Source organism: Amaranthus tricolor, chromosome 12, assembly GCF_026212465.1.
Source record: "Amaranthus tricolor cultivar Red isolate AtriRed21 chromosome 12, ASM2621246v1, whole genome shotgun sequence".
In the NCBI taxonomy this organism is placed as follows: domain Eukaryota; kingdom Viridiplantae; phylum Streptophyta; class Magnoliopsida; order Caryophyllales; family Amaranthaceae; genus Amaranthus; species Amaranthus tricolor.
The window spans coordinates 3964547-3985823 of record NC_080058.1 but is presented as its reverse complement, the minus strand read 5'-3'; the positions used below and the strand labels follow the sequence as shown (position 1 = coordinate 3985823).

Here is a 21277-nt window from a genome sequence, read left to right as displayed (position 1 = left end):
AAGTAGATCTATTTTAATCAAATAAAAAATTATATTAACTTTGTACATGAAAATATTATTATAAAAAAATAAAGATAAATATTAGATAAATTAAGGAAAAATTATGGTGGGGTTGAAAAAAATTAAGAAAGAGAGGATGATAACCTTTTAAAATTAGTCATTGTTAATTAAATTAGGTTGAAAAATAAACTTTTAGAAGAGAGAAATAATAAGACGACTTTTTTTATTAGATCACCATAAATAATGCTCTTAGGCTTTTGGCCAAGTCAATTTTAATGATTAAATCAAGACGTGAATCGTGTATTGTATGGTTCATGATGAGTTTGTTCATGAAAATGAGATTTCATACGTATTAGAGGCTTAGAGCAATGGACTTGTTAATTTTACTACGCTCCTACCCACGTTTCTCACCTAATACTTAAATGCAGCATGTGTTAGTATCATCCACGTCACCATTTATGTAGGGCCGTTTCTAACTATAGATAAGGTAGATATATATGTATTTTTCTAGAATAAATCCGGTAATCGGATGACTTATAATAATAAGTTTCTCTTTTTTAAAAAAAAAGATAAATTAAAATAAAATGTCGAAGAAAACGTTAAAAAAAATTTATGATTTTTTATTATTCAGAATTTTTAATGTGAATTTTCAAAATTTTTCTCTAATTTTAAATTAATTTTTAATTTATTTTTTTGATGAATTACCTATAATAGCAGGTCATCGAGTTATCCAAGTTTACTTTAGGTAAATACCCTTAAAATTGAGTTTATTTATGGTTAATCAATATGTTAGATTATTATAGAAAAGTTATAAAAAAGTTAAATTATTATAAATAAATTTTCCTGATTTTTATTATTTATATTTTAAAATATATTAACTTAAAATTATAAAAATTTGATATAATGAAAATATACGATAAGTATGGACTCCAAAACCACAATGCCAATGGCCCAATACACTCCAATTACTCGAGACAAAGGTTCAAATGCTTTGTTCTTGCAATTGTTTATACATGTCACAAAAAACACCAATGGTCAAAATCCCTACAATGAGTCAAACTTTAACTCAAGTTACAATTCATCTAACACCTATTAATAACGAAAAAGTTGTTTTTAAAAGTGTTTATTACATAATTAAATTGAAAAAAATAGTTAACACAAATTCAATGTTATCTATATCGCTTTGAATTTGAGACAACACAGACGCCAAAATATATGCTAACACGGTTTCATATTCCTCAACATATAATTAGTCAATTACTCCTCATCAACCATCACAATAGACAACCTATCTTTGGCCTTCTTCACCTGTGGAAACAAATGCTCGTTTTAGTTTAACCATTAGGGATAGCTATACATCTTCATTTGTAAACTACAAATACTTATATCCATGGTTAGGGCTTGGGAACTCAAATTTGACACGAATACATTTCTGATTGTGTAACTAGGATAAATTATGAATAAAAATAATTTTTAATCTAAAATAAAGTGTTTAAGTGTCGTACCCATGTCTGAGTGTTGAGTATTTAACACGGGTGCGTGATATAAAATAAAGAGCTCAACCGCCCGGGTAACTTGAATCTACTACTGCTGTAGTAGTTACAAATGGAAAATACTAGCTAACCTCTTTGTCCCAATTGGTATGTAATGTTATGAGTAGAAGCAAGAATGATTGCACCAATAAGGCCATAATAATTCCTGTCCATAATCCCTGCATAAATACGAAAATTTGATTGTAATGATTATAAGTTTCTTAAAAATTGGATTTTTTAACTAGTTTTTGTATGTCATTTATCTCCGGACTTGGCATTATAAGCAAAATTTATTGGGTATTATGGTATGGTATGGCATTAACATTGTAATAGATACCTTGCCTCCTAACTTAAACACAAATGCAAGCAATACGGCAGATGGAACGCCTACAATGTAATAAGCCCCTAAATTGATCAATGCTGCTATTTTTTGCCATCCGCACCCTCTAGCTGTGCCTAAACCATCACAAAAACACATTTAGACAAGTTAAAAGGTTTTTTAAAATTATATGGTAGACCGAAAAAAAGGGAGGGGTAAGTGAGAATTAGACCCAAGAATTGCACCAAACAAGACATAACCCGACGATTGTTAGCAAATAAAACGACTTCTTTTTCCGCATTAACACAAGTTTTTAACAAAATCAATGACACCCAACAATGGACAAGTTGTGAGCAATAGCGCCCTAAATAATCGACTTGACATGTAATATCTAAGAGTTACCGGCCTATACAGAATTGCTTTTGACCAGTAATCAACTTAAATAATAGATTAAATTGTATCCATCATCGATAAAAACTTGTACTGATAAAATCACAATCATTACATGATATAGTTCTTAGTCAGAAGGATAATTCTCTTATCTTCTGTCTCATCTTCTTCTCCTTTTTTCTAATTTTTCCTTATTTTATAGGATTTGATCAACTCAAAATCTTTTTAATTCAAGATTCAACCAAGAAATAGCTTGCTAACCTTGACAAAACTATCATTACCTGATAGCACAGATTGAATGCCATCAACAACATGTGAAAAGGCAAGAAGCAACATCATTTGTGCAACATATTCAACAACCTCATCTTCTGTGCTATAACAATAGCCCCACGCATTACGCCCTAGAACCAACAACCACGCCACAAAAACCCCCTCAACCATCACCATTAATGTCGATACACGAACTGATATTCGAGCTAAATGTGGTCGTCCTGCCCCGAGTTCATTAGAGACCCTAGTACTAAAATTACAAAGAAACATAATTTAATTAAGATGGAAACGAATACTCCTATAATCCTCAATATACTTGAGAAAAATATGATTTGTTGGAAAAAAATTGTTTACCTTATTGCACCACTTAGTCCCAATGGTAGCATGTATATTGCTGAACATGTATTGAGACTGCAAATTATGAACATAGTCAATTCATTCTTTATCGGACTGTCTAGGTCATTACCCGGGTTATTTAATCAAAAATTCTATCAATATTAAATACGTAAGATTCAACATAGAAGAATGGAAGCTATGTTATTCGGACTCTTCATTTTGCTTTATGTATCCGTCTGATCTTTGACGCTCCAATATTGGCATGACTCTTAGACACTTCATTTTAGGCGTAAAATTGAATATTTAGATTTATACGACACTTGGGCACGTATCAATATCTGAGATCAGTATGCGAGTCCAAGTATTATAGAATGGAATTTGGGTTGCTTAGCACACATGCAGATATGAGTATACTACTCACCTTATACAAGTATTCTGAATTCACCCATAACTAAATTGAGTGTATTATTTATATATTCAAGGTGCATGTAATGCTTAAAAATGCTTAATTACCTGATTGAGAGAACTGATGTTTCCAACTTTGGATTTGGAAGAAAACCAGATAACAAAACCATCATCTCAAATGTCCACACTTCCAAGCTGCAATAGGTTTAAAGGCTTATCTAGTATTAAATAGAAGTTGTCAAGGAATAAATTCAACGAAAACCTTATGTTTGTGAATGTAATATAAGTCATTCATACATGTTGCTAATATTCCACTTGAAAGTAGGGATGAATGATCTAAGACTTATATCCATGACTTGGGCTTCTCAAACCATATCAAGAACTAAATCTTAAGTTCACTCGATCAAGCCCCCTCACACAGGAAAGTTTTTCCGGATTGAGGATGCTACACATAGTCTATACTTGCTGCTAATAATTTCACTTGAAAAGATTTCACTTGAAAAGAGGGGTGAATGAGACTTGAATCCATGATCATGGCTTCTTAAACCATGTCAAGCAATCAAGACTTAAATTCACTCTATCACGCCCAGCCCTTAATCGCTCGATAATTTCTTTTTCGACTAGAAGTGGGAATGCAACACAAGTCTATACATGCTGCTAATAATTCCACTTGAAAGGAGAGGTGAATAAGACTTGATTCCATGATCAGGGCTTCTCAAACCATGTCAAGGAGCCAAAGCATAAGTACACTCTATCACGCCCCCTCACACAAGAATTAGTTTTTCAACTAGAAGTGAGAATGCACACAAGTCTACACATGCTGCTAATAACTGCACTTGAAAAAAGGGTAAATGAGACTTGAATCTATGATCTAGACTTCTCAAATCATGTCAAGAAACCAACTCAACCAAAAACTTGAATTTACAGTACAATTAATTAAGATAAAATTGAAAAAGAGAATGTGGATTAACACTTACCACAACATAAGAGCAGAAGGTATAGCAAGTCTAAGAAACTCAGCAGTGCCATTAAAAGCCTCTTTAGAAAAACCAGTCCAAGTCTCTTTACAAGCAGGAGAAACCCTCACATAAATAGCTAACAACAAAACATTAATCCAATATGATATAGCATTTGATAATGCTGCACCTTTGTTGCCTAATCCAGACTTAAACACCATAAACCAGCATATAATTACATGCAAAAGAGTGGTAAATCCTGTAGTAATCATCATGGGTAATACATTATTTTGTGCTTGAAGAAATCCAATGTGACATTGAAGAAGACCATATGCAAATATAGTAGGGATCATGTAACATGCATAAGTTCCTGCTTCGGCTGAGATTTCAGGATCTTGGCCTAAAAATGTAAGGATTTGGCCTGTATTTGCCCATATAAATGAAAGGGGGATGCTCATGATGATGAGAACTAGCATTGCTCTTTGCTTGTGGATTCCTAGCATGTAGTATTGCTTTGCTCCATAGGATTGTCCACAAAATGTGTCTAGTGCATTTCCCATTCCTTTCTATCAAATTGTAATGTCAGTATATAATCGAGGAAATACGAGGTACACACTTTATCAGCTAAGGAGATATCATCCCGAAACTATATGGTTGTGAATATAGTTGTGAGAGAAAGGGCTCAATGACATATAAAGTGTGCACACTATTATTTGATTAATCGATGTGGGATAAATTATCCAACAGTTTTGTTGGAGAGTTAGAGTTAGGCAGAAAATTGTAGTGAAAATGGAGATATATTATATACTCTAATACGCCCCCTCACACGAGAGCCCTTTGGGCTAGAAGTGTGGATGCAGCATAGACTCTTCTCATACCTAATGCGAAATATAACATCGTGAGGCCTCAAACATTAGCTTAAGCTTTTAGTTGAGTTGGTTTCTTAATATGGTATCAAAAGTCAATGGACATGTGATCACAAATTTGAATCTCAATCATCTCTCATTTAATGTGGAATATCCAACATCGGGTAGGAAGAAGGCCAATGATGCATCCACACTTTTAGCCCATTGTGTTTGAGTGTGAGGGGACGTGTTAGAGTATATAACATATATGGAGCCTCAACTATTAACTTAAGTTTTTCGTTGAGTTGGTTTCTTAACATAGTATCAGAATACAACGTGACATGAGATCACGGGTTCGAATGTCAACCCCTCATTTAACGTGGAATTTTCAGCATCAAGTAGGAGAGCCAATGATGCATCCATACTTCTAGTTGGCGTGCAAGAGTAAATAACATATTGTGGGGCCTCAACCATCAGCTTAGGCTTTTGGTTGAGTTGGTTCTTAATATAGTATCAGAAGTTAGCATGAGAATAGGTCACGAGTTTAAATCCTAACCACTCCTCATTTAACGTGGAATATTCAGCATCAAGTAAGAGCAGGGCCAATGATGCATCCGCTCTTCTAACTGTCATGTAAGAGAAAATAACATATTGTGGGGCCTCAACCATCGGCTTAAGCTTTTGGTCGAGTCGATTTCTAAAGGAGTTGATACTACATACCAGCAAGCTCAAACCAGTGACAGATGCAAAGGAAGTGGCAACAGAAGCACCAGAGAGAGGAAGCTGACCAAGATGACCAACAAACATAACAGAAACTACTTGTAATGAAAACAACATAAAGTTTACTGCCATTAAAGGCCCAGCTAACTTCAACTGCTTCTTTATTTCCCTCATTATCATTTTTCTGTTCAAAACATTCATTTCTTCATCATTCACAAGAGGAGTTTCTAGAACATAATCATCATCCATTTCTACACTTTAATTTTGCTGCTCAAATCCAACACCAGAAATTTGCTTATTAGAGGTTAATTACTGATAGATTAAGTATTGGATTATCAATTGTGGAGTCTACTTTCTAATCATCAAAGATATTATTGGATGGTTTTACATTTAAGGGCATGTTCGGCATTACCGTGATTTTTGTTTTTTTATGGAAAAAATTAATATTAATAATTAAACCTTTCATTCAATTATTATAAATAATTTTACTTGTGAATTATTTTTTAATAATTTGATTTTTATTTTTAATTTGCAGTCAACATACTAATAGAGTATGCTAGTGGCAAAGTAGGGGCAAAGATTGAATTATTGTAAAATAAAAGATCATGCTGCTAGCAAACTAAAAGCAAAGGTTGAATTATTAAAAAATAATCTAATAGTGAGATGAATTACCGCAGTTGAGTAAAAGATTAGATTATTAATATTAATTTTTTTCAATGTAAAAAATTAGTCAAATTTATTGAGAATAATAATTTTAAAAACTGACAACTAAAATATTAAACTATTTTTTAAAATTCTTAGTTTTGGGTATTTATAAAATTGAAACTGAAAACTGAAAACTGAAAACAAAAATCGAGAACCAAAGGTGTTGAATTGGAGAGATTTGGACATTTTGCATATTGTATTTAGTATTTGGTGAGATTTGGACATTTTGCATATTGTATTTAGTATTTGGTGAGATTTGGACATTTTGTATATTGTATTTATTATTTATTTGTTGTTTTGCCAGTAAATCTATGATTTTTCCAAGATATGATGGATTTTGTCAATTTAAATAAGGATTTTTTAATGAATTTTTTGATGAATATGTGTGGAGTGCTTGTTAATGAAGATATATCTTAATTTCAAGTCTATTAGAGAAATTAAATATATAACATGCATGCTTCATGCTTTATTTTATTAATCACACAAACATATGATTTTAAGTAATAATATTACAGTAACTTTAAGTACAACTGTATAATATTACACTGTGAAAATCTTTTTAAGATTTACTACCAGTAGCGTTTTTTAAAATTACGTTATCATTATATAAAATATCCCTTTATAAAATGGAGTAATTATAATTATAAATCTATATAGTAGTTTAATAAAAAGTGAGAGACATAAAGCTAATTATTATAAACATAATTTAATCTCTAGTTATTAATATCACTTTCACATTATTTTAATATATTATATGCAAATGAATTTGAGTCTTATGACTCTTGTCAACTTCATGCAAGCTAAGCAACAAAATACATAAGCATATCAGATAACAAACATCTTTTAATGGATAAATCTTTATCATGTACATGCATTTCAAGATATTTTCTAAATAATTTTATAGAGATTTTTTTTATGATTTTTTAGCATGATTTTTTGTGATCGTTGCAATTATTTTATTTTAATTATTTCATTTCATGACAACAAGAAGGTTGAAGCGTGAATGACCGAATGTATGCAATTTTTATATCTCACCCTAAATATTCAAGTTCAACTTGAATTTATATAACCAATATATTAAAAACAAAATTAAACTAACAAATGAAATAATATATTTCCACATCTTCATTTTAAATGTCTCATTTAATATAGTGATACTTGTATATAATTACAAATTAAAACATAGATTATAATTAAAAATAAAATACAAATTAAAATGATAACCCAAAAGCAAATGAAACAATTAAAAAGAAATGCAGAGACTCAGAGAGTATTATATACTCTATTAGTATACACAATTACAAAGTTTTATGAAATTAATCCCATTTCATATGTATTAGTAATATCACAAATTTATATTAGAAAAAGTTATATAGGTAATTATCTTTTAAAGCTATAATATTCTTATTTAAAGTCCTATCTTTATGTTTTTTTAAAGATCTTATTAATATTCTTTTTGTGTTACGTGTTTTAAATTACTTCAAAATTAATTATCTTGATATTAATTTTACATAACCATAAATTCACTTTTAATTCAGGTTAAATTGAATTCGTATGATCGTTGAATATTAAATCTTATTTTTTTAGGGCGTTGAAAAAAGTGGCGCATAATTCAGTATAGGGAAGAGGGGTAGATTTCTTCTCTCATTATTCCTAGGGATTGTTTGATTTCCCCAATCTGTTGGTCATTTTCATTTTCCCCATGAAAATGGCTTCCCTTAGTTTTCAAACATTCATCACTACTCCACTATCTTCCCCATCTTTCACTACTTTAAAGCTTCGTACTCAAATTTATCTTCCTTTCTACTCAATCCGAGCTTCGTCAGCTCCTTCTCCATCATTGCATTCAAATCCCCAAGTTGTCGTTACTAGAGAACGAGGCAAGAACAACAAACTCATCAATGCTTTGGTAAACTTGCTTAGTTTGATTCAATTTCTGTCCCATTTTCTTTTTATTCCATTTATTGATAGCATGAGCTGAACTCTTTCCTTTATGTTAATCAGTTTTAGTTTATTGTTGTCGGCTCAAATTATGGGTTTGGAATGTGATTGATTTGGAATTTTGTTAAATTACTGCCAGAATAAGTACTTTTGAAAGTATAGTCAAGAGTTTGGGAAAATTTTGTGGGTTTTTTAGGTAGGTTGCCCTAAATTGAATATTGAGTTACATTCATCTCATTTCCGTTTAATATGGACTACTTTACAACAATGCTGGACTTATTAGCCTGAAAAGAACTGAACTTAAGAAATTATTACTCCCTCTGTTCCTTGGAAGTTGCAACCAAAGAGTTGCCACAAAGATTGTAGTGTAATGGTTGGGAGACTGAGAAAAAGTTTGAATTGTCTAGATGATACTAGAAGAGAATAGAAATGTGTGGATGAGATTAAAGAAAATGTTGCAAATATAAAGGGGTGAATTACAAAGGAAAATGCAAATTCAAGAAGGAACAGAGGCAGTGCCGTATAGAGAAGATGGGGGAGTGAAAGTTATGGGTGACACCTATTGGAATGGAAGTTTACTTATTACTCCAAGCTGAACAGAATTTGAATCTATTAGACCTGAAAATAAGTCTGGGAGCTTCTATCAGTCTTGTATTTTTATATTGAAGTCATGCCGCTGAATTCCCACAATGTTGCCTGTTGCTCGTTTTCTCACTTTTTTATATTACTCATCGTAGTTTGTCAGAAAGCCCTAGGAGGATCATTTCATCTACATAATAAAAGTTTGTAGTCCTCTATCCCTATGAATTTCTGCATTGCGCAAATGCAAGCGAGAGTTTTTTTAATGAAGCATGACAAATTCAAAGGGGCGAAGGGAGTAACAAGTATGAATGATGCGAAAAAATATTATCAAAGTTGTAGATTCTGTATTTACTATTTAAATGCAACTCTTTGGACTTTTTTTCATAGTGAAACATGTAGCACATTTGTGAACAATAGCAAAACCTGCCTATTTGCTCTTTGTCTCCTTGGAATTTAAAATAGAAACTCGGTAAGCTTTCTTTTCAAGAAGGAGAGCTTGTGAATAAACCTTCTCATACATAACCCTTTTCTTGCTTTTGCCCTTATTTTTATCAGAGAAGTTAAAAAGTCTTTTGCGTGTGGTTAGCAGTTAATGGTTATGATTTTAGGGTGCCTATGCCAATAGTCTTAAAGGCCCTGACAAAGCAGAAGCTAATCAAGAATTGGTGTTTGTGATAGTGTTCTAAACCAACAGAATGAGTCTATCATATATTTATAATTGGGATCTCTTGGTTCATTTTTTTAAGCTATATATATTCTTGTATAGTTGTAGTGTTATGGAAGTATCAGAATCTTAAAGGCATCGGTTTGTTTGAGATTCCTGCATATCTTCAAATAACTTAAGACTTAAGAGTTTAACGTTTCTTATTTATCAGTAAACATGCTATTGAAATGTCTATTCTGAATGGCATACGACTATTTTCCACAACTATTGACATGTAGGGTTTTCATTGCAGGCAAAACATGGCATTAATTGCTTGGAATTTCCTCTTATTGAGCACTCACAAGGACCTGACTTGGACAAACTTCACTCAACTTTACGTGGTATTACTCTAAGTTTGGCGCCTCTTTCTCGTAAACTGTACGTAGTTTCCTTACATGCACTCAAACCTTTAAGTTATGTTCACCTTTTATGACCATATCATTTCCTTAGGGCTTAGATTGATCAACGAGATTAATAATCAATTAATGTTGCAGTCTATTTAATGTATATGTAATATTATCTTGGGAAAGTCTACATGGTAGTAACAAGGCTTGTTGAAACGCCAGTGGTGGCACTTTTTTTATTTTTGCACGTGGTAGCAACTAGGTTTTGTATTTATAAAATTATAGCAAAAACAATTAGAAAGTTGTTAAAAATATGTAAGTTTCTTAAAAAAAGAAAAAAATTTAAAATTTTATGTTATATTTCTCATGAATCCAGGAACGGAGAGTGTTGGGTAGTTTAGATCCTTCCAGAACAATTTTCAAATCTGAGCAATTGTAAAAAATGCTTGGAGAACTTCTTAATGCATTGTTGTATCTATTTTATTCACTTAATGAAAGTTTCTGTTAATCAAGCATTCTGTAAAGTTTTTATTTCTCTCTTCTATCAAAGTACTTGGCTATGGCTTTCACATACTAACCTTCACATTAGCATAACCCTAAAACCAAAAAATCATCAAAGTACCCTTCAAGGGCATTGCAGTTCTTAAGTTCTTTAAATTTACGAAATCAACACAAGTTAAATCCATTTTCAAATTAATTTCCTTAGTTTTGAGTAGAATTTTGAGCAAGTATGATTCTCCTATACAATCGTTTCTTCCTCATGTTTTTCCTATTGATTTCTGTTTTTCTAAATCTAGATTTGGTCCAAGGCCATGAATTTGGTCAAAATTGGTTTCTCACCTCTGAAATTAATCGGCGTAGATGGTGTAGTTTATAGAATCTAATAAATGGGAAGATTCAAAGATAAAACTCGACAACAATGGTTAGTGGTAAGGGTTGGGGACTTTAAAAAACTCAAAGTTAGGAATATGTTGTTTAAAAAAAAATTTACTACGAATTTTATAAACTTAAAACCTTGTTGCTATATTTACTGTTGTTCTGTTTCTTGACTGCTGCAGAAACTAAATTTGATTGGATAGTAATTACGTCTCCTGAGGCAGGGTTGGTTTTTCTTGAAGCATGGAGGTAAATATCACAACTTGCAGTGCTTCGTCTGTTCAGTCCTGGTTTCTTCCATATGTCCTTTTTAGTATTTAATAATTTTTTCAGATTCTTGATGTTTCTCTCTTTCTCTTCTATATCAGTTGAAATGCTTACTTCCCACTTTTGCTGTTTATATCTTGTAGTCCCTTTTTTCCACAACTCATAGTTATCCCTGTTGCTTATAACTGAAGTGGTGTTACATAGGGACCCTCGTGCAACTCTTTACACTTTATTAGAAGTTAAGGCTAAGAGAAATACGCACAACTGTGAACCAATCAAGGGCATATTGTTAGCATATTTGAGCAAAGCATGGTAAATATTTGATTGTTCAAGCTTGACCAAGCTTTAGACCGTTTGAAGCTTAGCTTGTTTGGCATTTGGAAAGTTCAAACCAAGGTTACCAAAATGTATAGCCCTCTATGAACTCTTATCTAGGTCAGTTGACCTTAATCGGAGTTTGATTTTAATCCTTACAATAAAATAAACCCTAGACCTATCAGTTGAACATAATCTTCACGGGCAATTACTGTGTTTTTGCTTTTCTTTCCTTTTATCTTTCCTTGCTCTCAACGATATACGAGGCTTTAGGGGCTTTTGATTCCTCTAACCTCTTTCATGTGCATTTTCTTCTCTTTCAATATATGCTTATCCTTTTCTGTTCTATTCTTTATAAAAATTGGGAGGGTTTTTTAAATTGGGCTTTAAACCCAAAGCAGTGCATAAAGTATTATCCCTCTTTTGAATGTAAATTACATGTATTTTACTTTTCAGCTATGAAAGAAAATTGTATTCATTAAGAATATACCATATTTGTCACATCTTTTAAAATATCCAAATCATCATCACGAAGTTCCATAATTTATCATAATATCCCTAAGGTGCAATTTTCAATTTTGAACTTCATTTTGGAATTCTAGGAATTATGGTTTTGGTAATCATGTTTCAAGCTATTATTGAGGTTTCTTATTTTAATGTCTAGCTTGAATGAGCCCAATTGGGCAAATTGAACATGACATTAAGTATAATTGCTAATATCAGATAAGGAAATTTGTATCCGACAGATACTAGCACATAACATCCAAATGTGAGTTATTGTGCCATTTATGAAATAGTATAGAAGCGCAGGAAAAGAGAGAGCTAGGCAATTAGGGTTGAGTTAATTGCAGGGAATCTTTATAAATAGAGAAATGGTGTAAGGAGTTATGTGAGAATTGTAATGCAAACTTGAGCTTTTATCTTGTAATGGAGAATCTGTGCTTATTTTACCAGTCGAGAGAAGTAAAATAGTCTGATTGCCTCTATAACTTCTTGATCTTGCCTTTAATTCTTCTCTCTCTTCTGAAGCTTACTTGAAAACTTCAAGGATACTGATCTAGATTCTTATTTTTAGTTTTCTCTTTTACGATCATTTCTCCAGTATTTTTAGTCATAAGGTGTTGGTTTGAGTGTTGCATGACTGAATAATTTGTCTTCTTTTATGTTAGAATTCTTTCCTTCCGAAATCTGAAGCTTCATTTTATTTGTGTGTATATGAATTCATGCAAGTTTTCCCTTACAATTCATTTTGCTTTAGTATCACTGATTTTTTGCTTGCTTTTTATATAGGGCAGCTGGATCACCCTTTGTTAAAGTTGGAGTAGTCGGTACAGGTACAGCAAGTGTGTTTAAGTTGGTGCAGTCATCAAATTGCCTTCAAGTGGCATTTTCCCCATCAAAAGGTAAGCTTGCGTAAATGAATTTTATGATTGTGTACTTGATGTAGATAGCTATTTCGCAATGTATATCTTTTGCATAATAATAGTTAACTCTGCATCACTAATTATGTAATGCAGGTTGAAGTTGTATCAGACTGTAAGTGGAAATTATTCACGTTCCATGAATATGTGTTTAAATTTCAATTTTATTAGCTTGTAGATCTAGGATGATTAAAAAAAAAATTCTTGTAACTTGCTCCTCATATTATTAAGGCTTTTTTTATAATGCCTAGCCTACTAAATGGCCTTTTTCTATTTTGTTAGTTATTTATATTTTCAAGTCAACCAATTTCCCACAATGTTAACACAGTCCCGTCGAAACAAACTGAAGTGTGTATATTGTTGATGTTGGTAACTGAAATGCAGCTGCTCGGTTTCATGATTTCATTGCTACATGACTACATCTCAGTTACAGCTTCCTCTTGTCGGCTAGTTTTTTTTTCTTACTGTCATCACTAGTTGTGGGACTTCACTAATACCGATCAAAGTACAGAATGGCAATAGACATGTTATGAGCATTTTTGGCTACAGAAATGATTATTTGTTGATATCTTCTGTTTAGATTTTCAATTGTTATACTTGAAGCGTTGGCTGGGGTTCCTCTTGTTGTGGTCCACATGTATCATTTGGTGCTATATTTCACTAGAATCAATATATAGATTGTATGGTACACTTTTGTCCTTTATTATGGTCATCTGGTTCCTTAATGATATTATGTTTTGCTTTATGAATTTGATGACGCTCTGAAAGCAAGTCTAAGATCTTGTATCATTTTACAATAGAAAATATAAGGATACCAGTATGCTGTGGTCAACCTTTGCACCTATAAATCTGTAGTGTAACTGCTTTTTGGAGTTGGAAATAAGGTCCAATTTGAGTTATGTTGTGGTTAAGATTTTATATGCTCAGCTAAGATATTCTTTTTGACATTTCTGTCGCACTTTAGTCTTGTTTTTCTCTGCGTTGCAAGGGTGGATACTTGTGAGTCTTGAATTCCTAGAAACTTTTTTGTCCATTTTAGTTCACTTGAGATATGAATTGTTGTGAGCATGTGATGCATTGTCATGCTGTCAACTGAGCTAGCAATGGTAATATTTGACTCTTAATTTCAGCAACTGGTAAGGTTCTGGCATCTGAACTTCCAAAGCACGGAGATGGAAAATGTAGGGTCCTATACCCTGCATCCGTGAAGGCTAGCAGCGAGATTGGTGAGTTTAAATCATCTCAATTCTCATTTTAACTTTCATGATTGAATGATCAAATATGAATTAGCGCTTTCACTTTGGCATTGCTTTCCTAGGCTCACAACAATCGAAATGTAGGATCTATACTCCTATACCTTCCTTTTTCGCTTCATCTTAAATCTCTCATTCCTTCTTTATGAAACTCTGATTACCTACTTTCTTTCTCCTTTCAAACACTCACCTCCACTCAATTTCCTCACATTAAATCATTTTTATCCCCTTCATGGCTTCATCACCACTTCAATAAGCCTTTCTTTTTCTGTTTTTACTCATCCAGTCCATCTAGTAAGTAGGCTAATATGACAATCTGTCATGAAAATTTAGCTTGTAGAACCAAACTCGAAAAGCTTGACGCACAACTTAAAATTTTGATTCGAGTACATATGTTAAGTAATGTTATGGTGTATCCATCTTCTCTTTATTAAAGAATGTAAGTCTCTTTAGTCTTTGTGGGACAATCGCTAATATGTTTAGCTTCTCCCTTTCCTTTTCTAATGCTGTTCTATCCTTCTGCTTATTTGTTCATTTAGTATCTTTTCTCTGACTACTTCAGTTCTAGTTAGTGTTCATCTTTTTGTATATGTGCATAAATAATTATGTTATATTCCAGAGGAGGGCCTTTCAAGACGGGGATTTGATGTGACCAGATTAAATACATATACAACGGTATGCTATTCCTCTTAACTTTTACTTGTTAGACCTTGACTTTTATACTATTCACAAGTTTTGCTTTGACCTTTATGGATTATAGTTAACAAAAATATAGTCAAGTGGGATTTATTCGACTCATCTCAATATTTAGTTTCAATAATTTAGCGTTTTATAATTTTTGTTTACATATAACTAGAAGTATTAGCAATAAAAAAATGTGCATTGGAATGGTGTTTTGAGAAGTGTAACTAGTAAAAAAACAGAGGAAGTATATATACTATCTTGTTCTCTCTTTTGTACTGTTTCCTGTGTGATCTATGAACTATATCTTATAGAAGTATGTCAATGAGACTTGCAGCTAGGGGTGCGACTGTATTTCTTATTCTTTTCAACCCCCAAAGATCTTTGGTTGGAGACTTGTAGGTGTAAGTTTAAATAATATTAGCCTCTGTTAAGTTGATTTTCTGACCTTCCCTTTTAGGTGGCTGTTCAACATGTTGATCCTCTGCTCTTGGAAAAAGCTCTTACTACTCCTGTTATTGCAGTTGCTTCCCCTTCTGCTATTCGGTAATGTTTTCTCCTATATGAAGATATCTCAAGTGTGAATCGTATTTTACCTTATCGGAACTGTTCATCTCATGTGTCAACCTAAATTAGGTTTCTTGTATGACCCCAAGTTGGAATTGTCTGGTAGAAATTATCTGATTGAAGTTTTCGTTCTGATCTTATCTTGATTTACCAGAAGTATTTTGATGTCTATTCTAAGTTTTGTGTCTGAAATCTTTGTAGAGCTTGGATGAAAGTTATACCTTCTGCGGAGCAGTGGAATAATGCAGTTGCTTGTATTGGTGAAACTACTGGTTTGGCTGCGAAAAGTTTAGGCCTGCAAAATGTCTACTATCCCCTGAACCCTGGACTTGAAGGGTAATCCTTCACATTTTATCCAATATACGTTTCTGCTTCTATATGTCAAGTCTGCCTGACACTTGGTATAATTGGCACTCTGAAGACCTTTATTGTGAATAAGTACCTAAATATGCATATCAAATCATTTATGGGTACCAAATATCAATAAGTTTTGATTTCTTCCAACTTGAACTGTAGAAGCCATTGCCTTTGTTTGTCTACTTGGTTCATTCACCAGTAATTAGTAAATCATTAGTTCGAGGGCATGTTTTAGGAAACATTACATATATTCTTGTTTTCTTTGAATTAGCATCTCCCTTGGTGGATAAGTGTATAATACAATATCACTCATTACCCTAGTGCTTGGAGACTTTGCTCTCATCTAGGCGAGGTTTAGAGGTTCGATGTACACAACATTAGCAGTAGGTTGTTTTTGATCGACCCTTGATTGCATACATCAAATAAGAAGCGCACATGATTTAATAAATTATTTCACTATAGTCTATTATAATTAGAAATCAAAGACCTATAAATCTTAGTCTTTTCATCGAGAATTGACGATAATAAATGTGCAATATGATTAAAAAAATATATTAGTAGCCCCAGGCGAGAAACAAATCCGTTCAAGGAGAGTTGATGTATTTCTAGATAAATTCCTGCATGTTGATTATATGATTGTTTGGCACTCTTGATATATCATCCGTTAACTGTCTATGTGCAGATGGGTTGACAGTATTCTAGATGCCCTAAAATCACAGGATCAGGCGCAAAACATCTTGAATGGTTGAAACCAGATATTCTATACCCTCTGCTGGTCTCAGGGGTTTGCCACTTGTCGGTTATAGCCTGCTGATCTAAATGACAAAGCTTCTACAATGGCATTGGTGCATCATGTTTTTAGTCTGCGTATGGCTGTATCCAGCTACCAGCTAGCCCGAGAGGGTGGTCTAAACTCGGACCTCATCAAGGATTCTATACCTATAGCTTAGGCCGATTCAAGAGATTCACTTGTAAAAGAATAATCTTCTTCTTAATTCGCTCAAAAACATCTTTATGTAATTTCACCATGGTTGTGTGCTCCTTTAACATGTCGTCATCATCATCAATCAAATATTCCGCTCGAAAACGGGGTCTGGGTGAGGGAAGGTAACAGGCAATCTAAACCCGTACTCCCTTGAGAGAGAGTACTAGAGGAAAGCGGTCAATTTTAACCCTAGAAGGTGAGAATCCTGCATAGAGACTAGAGAGGAATGTGATTAACACTATTGCTGAAGATCAAAAACTACCTGCAGAAGAACCACAATAGCCAAAATAAGGGTTGGGATAAAATGCAACACTCTAAGATTTTAATGACATAATTATTTAATATTTTAATAACTTTTGGGGATTTTATAATTATATTAAATTATTTTTGAATTAGTTATAATAAATTTCTTTCATATACGAATTTAAATATTAACATATATTTATATTAAAAAATTATGATTTCTAAAATAAAAAGGTTCAAATTAAAATTATTATTTTATTAAAATATGTAAGCACAAAAAAGTGAGTTTGGTAATTGGGTTTTGTAAAAAAATAAATCTAAGTAAATAAATAAATAAATAGGCAAATAAATAAAATAAAAAAGGATGGTTAGGATTTTAAGAGAGATACCCCTTCCTCACACTCAAAAAAACCCACGGCACCCCTTCCTTCTACCCTCTTTCTTCCTCTTCTCCCTGTGAAGCCTCCCCTCCTTCACTTTAGCAGCCACGGTCGAGCCCCCCACGAGCAGCCTGCACCGCTAGCTACACCTCCTCCCCCGCAGCCGACAGTAGCCACCAACAGCAGGTGGTGACTCCCTGCAGCCGCCAGCAAACAGCAACAGGGACAGCCGGTTTTGGCCTTCCTTCCAACCGGTTTTGGGCCCTGTGCCACCACTACCACCACCTTCATTTAACTCTTCACCCTCTTTCCTAGTTTCACCTTTGTAAGCCATCTTCCTTCTCCCAAATTAATTTTGTTCTAGTTCTTTTTTTTAATTGAAATTGTTATCAAGTTTATGAGCTTGGTGTTGATTTTGTTTTATTTCTAGTAAATCTTATTATGGGTTGGAGTTTGATTGATGATTTGAATATAATTATTAATTAGGGTTTGAAGTATGAATAAAAATGGTAGTTGCGTGCTATTTTGGTGATGTTTACCACATGAACAACCTTTATTTGTGTTGAATGTGGGGGTTTTGTTAGGTATTATAATTTTTATTGTGATTGTCGAAATAAAAAGAAATTATTGTTGCTATTATCGTTGCAAATTATTGGAGAAAATGTCTCTCTTCATTCTTCTTTGCGTTATGAGTCATCTTGTATGTTATAGTAAAATTATATCACAACATGAGGTTATCACTAACATCAAAATCATTACAAGTTGCTAGTATTAAGGTTATACAAATATTAGTAGTTTAGGACATCACATGGTGATGTAGTATGCATTAGAATAAGTGGAATTTACTTTGAATGGGTGAATGATAGCTTGTTCTAGCGTTTAGATACTCGTAAGTGGAGACAAATAGGCTTATTAGTTCTACTCCAAACTTGTATAGTTTCCCAATTCATAAGAGGAAGGTAGAACTTTAGTTGGGTGATTATTGTGATTTTTGTCGTGCAGTGACGCTTACAGGTACGTACACGTGGTAACTAACTTTTATATGTTATTGTCTCAAAGTATTATCAATATTTGCGACTTTATGCATTGTATCATGAATATGAAGTACTAGAGTAAGTCTTATACATGAATAGCTATTGATTGCTTGTCTCTTGAACTTAGGATGGTATAGACGCATAGAACTAAAGTACTGTTAGAAGTTGAGCACAATTCCCTTATTGATAGAATTACATTATGTTGATTTGGAGTCAGAATGATTCCTTTATATATGAGTTTGAGTTTATTTTTGAGTTACCGGTGGGTCTTGCAAGCCCCATAGTTCTCATTGAAAGTCAAAGTATGTTTGAGTTACTGGTGGGCCTTGCAAGCCCCATGGTTCTCATTGATAGCTAGAGTATATTTGAGTTACCGATGGGCCTTACAAGCCCCATGGTCCTCATTGATGGCAAGAGTATATTTGAGTTACCGGTGGACCTTGTAAGCCCCATGGTTTTCATTGATGGCAAAAGTATATGTGAGTTACCGGTGGGTCTTGCAAATTCCATGGTTCTCATTGATAGCAAGAGTATATTTGAGTTATTCGTGGGTCTTGCAAACCCCATAGTCCAGCCAGTCCTCATTAATAGCAAGAGTATATTTGAGTTACTGGTGGGTCTTACAATCCCCAAGGTTCTCGTTAAAAGAAGTTTATTCATTAATAGAAAGGTTTATAGTTGAGATAGTCGTGGGTCTTGCGAACCCCAAGGGTTTTCCCTTATAAGAAGATTATGTCTAAGTTGAGTTATCTCATGGGAGTTAAGAATCCCAAGGATATATTATGATCACACTTACTTTAAGGTAGACAAGCGTCGTTAAGCCATGCTTTATCATGAGGCGTCAGGTAGTTTGTTAACTCCCTTAGTTAAGTAGATATCATACGTGTCTTATAGAGATGTTATGATTTTGAGAAGAGGAATGTCAAGATATAAATTCCACCCATAAACACATGGTTCGTGTTGGAAAAGAAGAATTGAGATCAAGAAATATAGATGGATGATAAATAGTTACTAGTTATGCTTTGTGTTTTACGAAATCATCTTTATACCGTTGTATAATATAATGTTAGCTAATCTGTTGACCTTATTATATTTAGTGTTAGTTACTGACGTGTATGTGTTTGTGTTTATGTTTGATTGATTATCACTTTCTATGATGCTTCTACTATGATACATTTGGCTTATGGTCTGATGTTGAGCAGTAGGAACATCCTAGATAGGTGTAATAGGTATTGGAGCTTCTTCTGCATTGCATTGGGGGAGAGTGATGAGTGCGAAACATAACACGAGTTATGCATTGGTCTTTTGACTTCGTAGCTCTTTTATGTCTTTTATAAACTTTAGATCGTATATGTTTTTGGTATGAGGTATTGTGTCCTCTGTTGTATTTTCATAATTCCGCTACGTAGTTTATGGTTTTATATGTTTTTAAAGTGTTTTATTTCGTTTTAAAACTCGAGCGTCAACACTGGAACCACGATCCATGCTTATCATGATGAATTGAGGAGTCGACGATGAATCATTCCGTCGTGATACGAGATTTAAAAGGTGATGATGCCTTGGATAAGTTTAGTTATTTTATTGTGCTTATATTCCGTCACGCCCTCGATTTTTAGCGGAACTGTTGCCGAAATTTCCACTCACCTTTTTAAAGCTAATCTTTAATGTATACGTATATTTCTTTTCTTTTCTTTTTAATGTAACACCCGAATTTTCTCTAGTCCTTTATGATTTTGGTTTCATTTATGGGGTTGGAAATTCAGGGGTGTTACATAAAATAACAGATCCGATAGGTAAAAAAAGTACAAAAGGACTGGTACGAAACTATTTAGGCATCAGGGCAAGAAAGACAACTAAAGAAACTTTTACTAGTCTAGAATGTGAATTTGGGTCTCTAACTATTTCTATCCCTAGTCAGGTCCTCGGAGAGACGCAGTTCACTCAAGTTGTCCTTAATTTGCTCGACCCACGTTTTCTTAGGTCTTCCTCAACTCCTTTTACCTCCACTATAATGGTTTCTATCCTTCTGATGGGAGCCTCGATTGGTTTTCTTTGCACATGTTCAAACCATCTTAGTCTATTTTTGCACATCATAACAGATAGTGGGGCAACCCCTAGCTTCTCTCTAAACTCCTGATTTTTTATCTTATCCATCATTGTTTTACCACACATTCACCTCAGCATTCGCATCTCTGCTACTTCCATCTTTTGTTCGTGGATCTTCTTTACGGGCCAACACTCTGACCCATACAACAAAGCTGGCCTAATGGCAACTTTGTAGAATTTACCTTTCAGTCTAGTCGGAAACTTCTTAGCACATAATACTCTGGTGGCCGCTCGCTATTTTAGCCAACCTGCTCTTATACGATGTGTTACATCTCCATCAATCTCCCCATTACTCTGGATTAGACCTGATCATGGTCGGCTCGGCCCAACCCGGCCCGAAAAAGTGAGGGTTTGGGCAGAAAATAAGTGGCCCGAATTTTTTTGAGACGGGTTTGGGATTGGCGTTTGGCCCGCTGGTCGGCCCGGCCCGGTCCGAAAAGTCATGGGTTTTGGCACTTGCATTAACATTATTGATATCATTTAATATTGTTCTAGGTCCGTCCCAATTGAAATAATTGCTTGACATAATTAAATTTTATTCTCATTAATTTTCTTTGGTGCTATTTATATTATGAAAAAATTGTCTCTGTTAGATTGCTTAACGATTGGCGTAATAATTTCAAATAATTAATGTACTTAGTTTTTCTTTTCAGTTTGTTTCTTTTTTCCAGAATATTCTTTAGATTATTAATCTGATTTGCTGTCATATTTCTATATGAAAACAATATACTTTTTATGTAGTAA

The 21277-nt window shown here is 33.4% G+C and overlaps 2 protein-coding genes across 4 annotated transcripts; one reads left to right on the top strand and one right to left on the bottom strand.

Annotated features, from left to right (window-relative positions):
- Nucleotides 1-977: 977 nt before the first annotated feature.
- Nucleotides 978-6175, bottom strand: LOC130797242 (protein DETOXIFICATION 16-like). 3 transcript variants are annotated; one of them, XM_057659759.1, is made up of 8 exons: nucleotides 5774-6169; nucleotides 4230-4774; nucleotides 3361-3447; nucleotides 2866-2922; nucleotides 2523-2761; nucleotides 1870-1988; nucleotides 1625-1711; nucleotides 978-1308 (listed from the first exon to the last, which is right to left on the bottom strand). In XM_057659759.1, exons 1-8 carry the CDS (start codon nucleotides 6020-6022, stop codon nucleotides 1258-1260), a joined length of 1434 nt encoding a protein of 477 aa, XP_057515742.1. In that variant the 5' UTR covers nucleotides 6023-6169; the 3' UTR covers nucleotides 978-1257. The 3 variants fall into 3 exon arrangements, 2 of the variants coding, with proteins under 2 accessions (XP_057515742.1, XP_057515743.1); XM_057659760.1 differs by having other exon boundaries at nucleotides 4230-4770; nucleotides 5774-5906; XR_009038825.1 differs by lacking the exon at nucleotides 978-1308 and having other exon boundaries at nucleotides 2503-2761; nucleotides 5774-6175.
- Nucleotides 6176-8055: 1880 nt separating this feature from the next.
- Nucleotides 8056-20003, top strand: LOC130797240 (uroporphyrinogen-III synthase, chloroplastic). Its single transcript, XM_057659758.1, has 10 exons — nucleotides 8056-8387; nucleotides 9958-10045; nucleotides 11107-11173; nucleotides 12797-12909; nucleotides 14058-14153; nucleotides 14800-14855; nucleotides 15322-15407; nucleotides 15630-15764; nucleotides 16468-17718; nucleotides 19630-20003. The coding sequence occupies exons 1-9, from the start codon at nucleotides 8181-8183 to the stop codon at nucleotides 16532-16534; spliced, it is 915 nt and encodes a 304-aa protein (XP_057515741.1). The 5' UTR covers nucleotides 8056-8180; the 3' UTR covers nucleotides 16535-17718; nucleotides 19630-20003.
- Nucleotides 20004-21277: the final 1274 nt, after the last annotated feature.

Coding starts and splice junctions, on each gene's coding strand:
- LOC130797242 (XM_057659759.1), bottom strand. CDS start 6,022: ATGGATGATGATTATGTTCTAGAAACTCCTCTTGTGAATGATGAAGAA. Junction 4,775..5,773: donor TCACTGGTTTGAGCTTGCTG/GTATGTAGTATC, acceptor ACAATTTGATAG/AAAGGAATGGGAAATGCACT. Junction 1,712..1,869: donor TGTTTAAGTTAGGAGGCAAG/GTATCTATTACA, acceptor GTATTTATGCAG/GGATTATGGACAGGAATTAT.
- LOC130797240 (XM_057659758.1), top strand. CDS start 8,181: ATGAAAATGGCTTCCCTTAGTTTTCAAACATTCATCACTACTCCACTA. Junction 8,388..9,957: donor ACAAACTCATCAATGCTTTG/GTAAACTTGCTT, acceptor TTTTCATTGCAG/GCAAAACATGGCATTAATTG. Junction 15,408..15,629: donor GCTTCCCCTTCTGCTATTCG/GTAATGTTTTCT, acceptor AAATCTTTGTAG/AGCTTGGATGAAAGTTATAC.